The following is a 9,916-nucleotide window of genomic DNA, read 5'->3' on the forward strand; positions in this document are numbered from 1 at the left end:
CTCACTGCAGCCATGACCTCCCAGGCTCGGAAGATTCTCCCACCTCAGCCTCCAGTTTAGCTGGGACTACAAGCACATGTCACCATGCCTGGCTATTTAAATTTTTTTTTTTGTAGAGACAGGATCTCTCTGTGTTGCTTAGGCTGGTCTCAAACTCCTGAATTCAAGCAACCCTCCCACCTAAGCCTCCCACAAGTGTTGGGATTATAGGCATGAGCCACCAATGCCCTGTCAGTACCACATTTTTAAGTATGTATTTCTTTGATTACTAGTATGGTTGAACACAAGATCTCCTTATTTCCCTACTGTTCCTAGCTATTGGTACTTATTTTACCCTCTGAGGTAACGTCCTTTTTCCATGCGGTAAAAGGAAGTAGAAGGGAATACATGGGCTTCAGAGTCTGCATGACCTAGAGTTTAACCCATTTCCACTACTTAATTGTGCTACCTTGGACAAATGACAGTTTTAAGCTTACATCTTCTCTAAATTACAGGCTGCTTAACACAAAGAAGGAACAGTGTATGGCAATCAAGAACACATAACCAATCAAAATCTGTAACGTATTAACCCTCTTCTTCCTTTTATTCACATAGCAGTCCTTTAAATACTGGAAGACAGCAATACTCTGTCACCTCTCACCAACTCTCCATCTCCATCCCTACCCCTGCTGGCTAAAATCTGAGACATTTTTCTCCAGAGAAACGGTTTCAAATCACCTTACCAACCTGTTCATTATTTTCAGAGAACAATGTAGCTGAGTTATATCCTCCTAGAACATGGCATTTAGAACAAAATACTCCAGATATGATTTGAAAAGATCAGAATTAAAGTTATCACTTCAAATAATCACATCAAATAATCAAATTTGTTTTCTTTATCCACATCCATGAGACAAAATTTATAATTTGTAAACTAAAAATTCTAACTGCAATCCACTCATCTTCCCTGATTAGGCAGGCCAGATTAAAAGTGAAGGTCTTGGAGCACAATAGGCCTTTCTGGAAGTTCATATTATACCTTGAGCAACTGTCTGGAAGCTCAGTTTATTCTTTGGAAAAACGGGAGTAATACTACTTATCTCATAGAGTTTTTGTAAAGATGAAAAACACCAATTGGGCCAGGCACAGTGGCTCATGTTTACAATCCCAGCACTTTGGGAGGCCAAGATGGGCAGATCACTTGAGTCCTGGAGTTTGAGATCAGACCGGGCAGCAGGGCAAAATCCCATCTCTACTAAAAATAAAAAAATTAGCCAGGCAGGGTGGGGCATGCCTGTTGTCCCAGTTACTCAGGAGGGTCATTTAAAGCCAGGATGCAAAGGTTGCAGTGAGCTGAGATACTGCCATTGCACTCTAGCCTGGGTGACAGAGTAAGACCCTCTCTCAAAACAACAACAAAAAAACCTCACCAATTAAAAATATCTGCCATATAGGAGTTACTCCAAAAACAGAAACAAATATACTTGATAATTCAACACAGGTTTGAACTGCGATGGTCCACTTACAAGCAGATATTTTTTCAAGAAATAAACTGGGAAATTTTGTGAAGATTTATGAAAATTAAAAAAAACTTGCAAAGCATCACCCCTAAGAGAGGCCAATCCCTCCTCTTCCTCCTCAGCCTATTCAACATGAAGATGACAAGGTTCATGAAGACCTTTACAATGATCCACCTCCCCTTAATAGCAAATATATTTCTCTTTCTTCTGACGTTCTTAATAACATTTTCTTTTCTCTAGCTTACCTTATTGTTAGACAGAATATAATACACATACAAAATTTGTGTTAATCAACTGTTTACTAGTAAGGCTTCTCACCAAGAGTAGCCTATTAGTAAAGTTTTTGGGGAGTCAAAAGTTATACGTGGATTTTTGACTGCACGGGGAGTTGGAGCCTGCATTGTTCATGGGTCAGCTCTAATTGTAATCATTACTAAAGCAAAACTACTGTATCTTTATTAAGCACTATTTGCCAAGTACTCTATATGGTCCTAAGTTACAGTTTGTTCTCCTCAAAATTCTGAGGAGTAAAGCAGGCTTTGCTGAAATTTAGTTATCCAGTTAACAACTGACTTTCTCCCCCAAATTCTACCCTGATTTGCCTTGGTCTTCTCCATTGCCCTTTTAGCCATCACTTTTTGAAAATGAAGAGCCATCCCTACCAGCAGGTGGAGGCATGGAGCAGTGATCCGAAATTGCTACTCAAAGAAAATTAAAAGCAGGAGATGCTTCTGATGTCAACCATACAATCAGTGGCACAGGTCCCTTATAAAAGGAACCTACCAGCAGCCAAAATAAAGCACTGCAAGTTTAGAAGGCTCATCTACAAATCTAGTTGTTGTTCCTCTCCTCATATGCTGATCCTATGAACACTTATACCTGAATGCAAATACACGAAAGTATCACTTATTTGTGAATAACTTTCTGAAAAGCATGTTTGACAACAATATGAAAAAAATCAACAAAGTCTATGTTACTTTTAGACAAGAATAACCCATTTAAATGTGGAAGGGAACAGAGTCTAAATTTTCTCTCAATTCAAATTGATCATAAAATACAAGCAACTTCACAACCAGAATCTAAAAGTTTTGAATGATTTTTAAATTAGAAGATTCAAAATGAACTGGAGTTTTTTGTCATGAACAAAGGGAATTTAAGAATGTCTGGATCTGAAAAGATCTTTAGTCAAGAGACTTCTAACAAAATCAGAAATCAATTTTATATAAACACATAAACAAAGGTGATCCATACAGTCAAACAAGAAAATTAAGAAAACAAAGAAAGTTAAATTCCTTAAGAGGGCTTGAAATAAGGCTTCTTCATCATCTAATTTACTAGGTCTTTAGTTCAGCTAAATGACTGCTAATGATTTTAGACAAAAACAAGAAGGAAGCTAAGTTCTGTCCACTCCCCATTTCTTCAGCTCTTCTCTTCCCTTCCCAAACTTGTCCCTATATCCATCTTCAGAAAAGAACCCAATTCTCTAACACTGCTCTGGTCAATTGTGAAGGAAGGGAAGTGAAGAGAAAAGAAAGAGTTGAAAATTGCCTCAAACAGAATGAATGACACATCTCCCTCTTCCCACCCAAAGTGTGCTCCCTCTTTTCCTAACTTCTGTGAAGGGCTTAATATTTTACCTCTTGCAGACATTTGTATTTAAAAAGGAATTCCTGGGTAGACAGCATGTACAGCTGATGGAACTCTAGGCACAGCAACAAAGCACTAAAATCTCAGCACATAAATCACATCCCCTAGACTAAATATGTTCCTGACAACCTATAAACTAACAATTTGAACACCTTATTAGAACTACACTCCCACTCCAAATACACTATGGATTGACATTATGTTTGAGCATGTATTTGAAATATAAACATATATTAGCTCAGAAGTGAAAGCTAAAGTATGGTAGTATTCAATTTCAATCAAAGTATGAAGCATTTCTGAAAATAGAAATGAAGCCAACGTTCCAACAAAATAGGTGTTTTGGGAGTACACAGATAGGAAGGTCTCATAAATATTACCACTTCCCTTGGGGTATCCCACTCACTGGCTACACTATTCCCTGTATCAGCTTCTGTATCTAAGTTTGCAAAGAGGCAACTATTATGCTAACAGCAATTTGGAATAATGCACATTTATATATTGATGTTGGGTATACAAGGGCCCTTATAAATGAGCACAGGATATGCAAATAAAATTTTGCAAAAGAGCAGATCCAAATAGCAAAATACTTCAGAAAGCACACTCTTGCTTACTGCAATTTAAAACAAACTCATTATACCACACTGCATCTACCTCAGTAGCAAAATGTTTATAAAATATCTATTAATATATGATTGGAGATGAAACAGATATGATCATTTATTTTAGTATTGTCAAAGGATAGATCCTTTTTAGAATGTCAAAAAAGTTCTTACCTTTTGACCCAACCTAGTGATTTTAAAGACTTTATCAAGCATTTATTAAACGAAGTTTTACACAGATCAACAAAAACCTAAAAACCAAAATGTTCAACATTCATGAACGTGTTGCTCATAGATCAACATGACATCACCCTAGTTTAAGACTGTACCTCTGCTCTGCCAATACAATAGCTGCTAGCCATATGCAGCTATTTAAATAAAACTGAAGTAAAAATTCATTTCCTGAGTCACACTAACCACACTTCAAGTGCCCACTAGCCACATAAGGCTAGTGACTATTATTGGATAGTGCAAAAACATTTCCATCATCACAGAAAGTTCTACTGAACAGCTCTGATCATATCCATGTGGGCCATTCTCCCTCCTCCTTCCCCTACATTCACCCATTCGTCTAGAAACAACTGCTTAACTTCAGTCCTTGGCCTAAGCAAGCCTGGACGATTACATAAGGCTAGCCCTGATTTAAACCAGAAATTTAGGTGTACATTCCTTTGAGTCTCATAACACTTTGATACACTTATACCATATATAATCCTACGATTTTCTCAATCACAATTCTGTAAATTTCCTGAAGAAGGATCCAACTTTTATCCAAGGGGGTTTGAACTATTCTGGCACTCACAGGACCTTGATAATTTGTCATATGCTAAGAACACTGCTAAAGACAAGAAAGAATGGAAATAATGACTGTAGTTGAAAAATGGTTGTGTATATGGAAGGGTATGCATAAAAAGGAAAACTTGGTTAGGCTGGCAGTGTTAAAAACAATTAAAACAACATCAACAAAAAGCTACTATAGGCTGAGTATCAATTATCCAAAATGCTTGGGATCAGAAGTGTTTTGGATTTCAGGCTTCTTTGGGTTTTGGAGTATTTGTGTGTATACATCATGCGGTATCTTGGAGATAGGACCCACGTTTAAACACAAAGTTCATTTATATTTTATATACACCTTACACACAATAGCCCAAAGGCAATTTTACACAATTTTTAAAATAATTCTGTGCATGAAACAGGTTTGTATACACTGACCCACTAGGAAGCAAATGTGTCTCATCAACCATGTGGACGATCTTGTCACCTATGTGGATGATCTGTACTTGTTTGGCATCAACGTTTCTGACTCTGAATTTATAAGCTAGTGATAAGCAATCACTTTCTCCTACTTATTCACACATAAACACTTAACAGTAAACAACGTAACATTAATACAGTGAGAAAATAATGTGCTTTGGGTAACTAAGCAGCAAGTAGCATCCCCAGAATACCTGCATCAGCTGTTCAACAACAGCAACAAATAACAGCAGGCTCTGGGTCTTCATGCTGGTACTCAGAAAGTTTCCATTTAGGGCATTTTAGATTTTCAGACTAGGGATGTTCAACCTGTAATTCTTCACATTTTCTCAACACTTAACACAAGGAACTTCACTCACAAGAAACTGCTCTATGAGTAAACATTTGTGAAATAGTTTATTTAAAAAAAAAAAAGACAAATGCTCAATTAGAAATAATATGGATTAATGATAGATTTCTAAAAATCAAAACTCAAATTTCTATCCCATATAAGATTTGCTTCCAGTGCACAGAAAATCTGACTGAATAATTCCAACTGCAGTGCTTTGGTATACCCATCAATATACCCAACTTTCATATCTACCAAGAACCTACCTATGCAAAGCATCATAAATACAATGGTGAACAAGACACAGTTTCTGCCTTCACAATATTTTTTTTCCAAATAAGAATGTTATTCTGAAAGACAAATCATTAAACTCAGATATCAACAACAGGTTACCCAAAAATGACAAACAACACACTTCATCTACTTTATCACTCACTAATTCAAAAAACTCATATTAACCATTTGAAATAGTATATGTCCCGGTTTAAAACAAAAAATTCATGCCTCATTTACTTGGCATCCTCAGAAGAGCTGGTGTTCCACATAAATGAATTTTCCAGGTAACTCAAGCTTGTCCATTTCAGCACCAACACTTTGGCATGAAAATCTTTTTTTAAAAACATAAAACAGTACAAATCTTTCAACTTTTAAAAACAGACTCTATTAACACTATTCTTACTAAAAATTATTGTGTCGTATAACACTTAAGCCCCTGAACTAAACGTCCCAGGGTGCTTGCAAAAGCTGCTGTGGCTTCAAAGAGTTTTTCTTCTGTTCCCTGGCTTTGGTGTGTCTGTCAACTTTTGGTGCTCTCAGTGTGAACTGACTCTGGCAGCCTCCCACCACACTTCAAATTTGCTGCTACTTGGCAAACAAGTTGTGTCAGAATTTTGCCTAAAACACACCGACTTTGAGATGACCACCAAATCAATTTTGGTCACTCAGTATTTTCTGTTTATTCCTGGAACTGTTACGGTCTGCAGCTACAAGTTCTAAACCCAGTTTTGGATACATGAATTTGTGCTGTACTTTGATGCTCCCATATTGTTTTCATATTTAAAACTGATGCTCAGTCAGAGATAATTTCATTACCTATTCTTTCATTCAACAGATATTTATTAAGTACCTACTATGACCTGGGCTCCAATACTATGGTGACAACAAGGAAATGAAAAGATTGTCAGTTTTAAGCATATCTTAAAGTACAAAAACTGTAACTATTCTCCTTAATGTCTTTAAAAGCTTTTTTTTTTTTTTTTTTTCCCTTTTATTTATGAGTTTCCGTTATGCTGCATTTTTTTTTTTTTTTTCCCTACGTCTCTTAAGATTACAAAGTCAGTTAAAACTTTTTATAACTTCTGTACCTTCAGGCTTAGGAACTAAAGATTCAAGGGTAAAGAAAGCATTTGATTAAACCAAATATTTATTTTACAAGCTCTGAGCAGGATTCCAAGGTTTTCTGTCTCCTTTTTTTCTATTACAAATTCCCATTTAGGCCTAAAGAAATCAGTATCAACATATGCTTTATTATTAAATAATATGCAAAATCTTGATAATGACAAATATATCCATCTCAGCATCCACTAAGTTCACCTTTACCACAATGTTAGTAGAAAAAGTGTTAACTGAGGAAAATTTCTGTCCAAAGTTTAAGAAGTTCCTATATACTTCACTTTGGGGTTCAGAAAATTTTTAAAAAGTTGTAAAGGTTAGGAAAATTTCCTGTAACTCTACAGTATTTGCTTCATCTGCCACAATCATATTTTTAAAATTCCACTACCCATTTAAACCTAAGGCTAGAAAATGAATCAAGAAGTGAAGCTTAAAATTGGTCTCTGTGGATTAATTAAGAAATCAGGTAAAACCCCTGGCATCAGTCTCATTTTAATCCCTTGGAATCTTCCTTCTCATTCATTTTCTCCTCAGAGAGCATAAGAACTTTATTCACATTTTATAATTTTATAAATAATCAGTGATTGTCTTTATTATTCAGACATAACTGGAAATGAGTTATTAGTCATGTGCCTGCTGATCTGAGGAAGTAAAATGATATTTAGAGGTGAAAAAAGTTACTATCATTAAAAACCTTAACTACTACTATTAAAAACTTCTTCATCAGTGCATTAATATCTCCTCAACATTAATTCTACAATCTGAAAATGCTTTAACTGGTATTAAAAAGGCAGATCACAGGTCTAACCTTCAAAATAAATAACAATATTATTCTAAATGACACAAGAGTAATTTTTGCAAGTCTGCTCTGACTTCATTACCTTATGCTGTGAAATAAGTCTTAGTTTAAAAAAAAATTGATTCAGAGAGAAACCCAAATATAGGCTCTTGCTCCTTCTACAAACACTTCAGGCAAAGAAGTAAATGACTAATATTTACTAGACACTACAAGCAAAATCTCTACTAGGTGCTGTCCACACTACCTGCAATCTCTCTCTCTCACACACACACACACACACACACACACACACACACACACCTTGCTCAAAATACAATATAAAGGGAGAGAGAAAATATACTCCCATAAAAGATAATCTTAACTAATAGGAAAAACATATTTGATCTAAAAAGTGATCATTAGCCATAACTTCTGGCAGCAGCAGAAAATGAGGGCACTGAGTTCAGGTGTAAACAAAACAAAATTCTTTTTACCTCTCTGTTTTAAGTCTGGCAATCAAAATCACGCAAAACTAAGGAATTGTGCCAACGGCATCACCGCAGGAAAAAAACGCCCAGGAGCAACTGGTATTGGACCACTCAAAACAAAGTCTTCCCGTGAGTGCACATCAGTAGTTTCTCTCCTAAAAATCTCCTTATCAAATTAAAAACAAAACTGATTCTTGGCTATGAACTTTGCAGACTTGTTCCTCTGATACCCCTTACAGCACAACCACAGAAACGAAGGAGTCGGGGAGACGACAGCCACGGGGCATCTAGGCCTATTGTTCAGAGGGACCTGCAGGACCAGGCGAGCGCCGCGGGGCGCGCGGGAGCCGGGGGAGGAGAGGCGCGAACCACGTACAGGTGTGCGTATGGGAGGGGGGCAAGTATGCTGCAAGGCGGGGGAGCACAGGTGTGCTCGGGGGCCACAACTAAGGAAGAAAGACTCAACTTCCAGACCGAAAAAGAGGAGGGGGTCATTCCTGGGGCTTAAACTGCAGGCACGAAAGGTGGCGGGCCTGGGGAGGGTCTGATGAGAGGATCCCGGAGCCCAGGGTGGGGGGTTCTGGAGAGGCTGGAGAACTGAGGGGAGACCGCCAGGAGGATTCAAAGAAAAGGCTCTCCAATCGAAAGGCCAGACTAGAAATCCCCAGACAATGGACAATGCACGGGCTGCAGGATGTCGCGGAGGTGAAGCTGTGTGGGCAAACAAAAGAGAGAAGCCCCCAAGTGTGGGCCGGGCGGCGGCGATTACCTGAGAGAGCTGCCGGGGATTGGGGCAGCCGAAGAGCGCGGAGCTGGAGCTGAAGCTGATGGCTCCTCGGCGGCTGAGGACGTGCTGGGGGACCGGCCTGTCCAGGGGCAGTACCGGCAGCTGGTAACATACTTCCATTGAATACACCCGCCCTGCCTCCGCTCGGCGCCCGCCCTGCCGCGGCCGCAGGCCCCTGGGCTGGGAGGGGGCCGCGGCTCGGGGGCTCCGGGCCAAGGCGGGGGCAGGGCGGGCGGGCGCCGACCCTGGGCCGGGAAGCCGCGCTCACGCCTCGCCAACCCCAGCCCTCCGCTCGGGCCGCCGGTGGTAAGGCTCTGTGGCAGCCGCGGCGCCAGTTACCAAGACCAGCGCGCGCCTCGCTCCAGGCGAGGGGGACGGGGTGCAAGCCAGGCCAGCAAAGGCAAAGTCGCACAGGGAACCCCGCCGCCCCTGGGCTCCTCGGCTGAGAGGAGCAGGTACGCGGACTGCAGAGTTCCAGCGGAGCACGGACAGCGCAAAGCGGTGCAAGACGGCTGGAGCCAGCAGCCGGACCCTGGGCGCGCGGGACTCAGGAGCCGCGTCCAGCTCGGGCCGCCGCCACCACCGCCGGAGTCCTGCCCCTCCCCTCCCCGACAGCCTGACTTCACTCCGCCGCCGGCGCGAGCCCGGCGTAATTCACACTTTACAGCCGCGGACCTTGCGCCAACCAGGGCGGCCGCCACCGTGACGTCACGACGCTGCGCCGCAGGCCCAGCGCCCCGCGCCGCCGCAGCGTCCAGGGAGACGGCCAGCGGCCGAGGGCAACAGTAGCCTTACTTGCGTTCGGCACCCTGGAACTGTGTCTGGGTCCCCACCCGACAAACGTTTTCCTCCATCTACCTCATCGGCAGCTCCCCTCACTCCCCGCCGTAACTCTCTCCCCTAGCTCCTCGCAACCCAAGGCGCGTGCGCACGAGGCCCCACCGTTTCGGGGCATCCCCTTGAGCGCTAAACTCTTGCGTTCCAGTGCGCTGAGGGTATGGGGTGGGCTCATCCTGCGCAGGAGGCGCGGTTCTGGCCTGCCGACCCCAGAAACCCATAGTACGCGGCGCATTCGCCGTTCTCAGCCCACCGCGGGGTCACCGCCGGCTTTTCCCTCCTTGAATTCCCAGTCATGGGCTTCGCT

General features: G+C 41.4%; 1 protein-coding gene across 1 annotated transcript in view; it reads right to left on the reverse strand.

Moving 5' to 3' along the window:
- PDE7A (phosphodiesterase 7A) overlaps positions 1-8,950 on the reverse strand; it is a 119,337-nt gene extending 110,387 nt beyond the window's left edge. The window contains exon 1 of the mRNA XM_037745362.1: positions 8,755-8,950. Coding sequence (XP_037601290.1) covers positions 8,755-8,892 — 138 coding nt within the window. The 5' untranslated portion in view covers positions 8,893-8,950. The remainder of the gene's footprint in view (positions 1-8,754) is intronic.
- Between the last annotated feature and the right edge of the window lie 966 nt (positions 8,951-9,916).

Source organism: Cebus imitator, unplaced genomic scaffold (genome assembly GCF_001604975.1).
Source record: "Cebus imitator isolate Cc_AM_T3 unplaced genomic scaffold, Cebus_imitator-1.0 Scaffold198, whole genome shotgun sequence".
In the NCBI taxonomy this organism is placed as follows: domain Eukaryota; kingdom Metazoa; phylum Chordata; class Mammalia; order Primates; family Cebidae; genus Cebus; species Cebus imitator.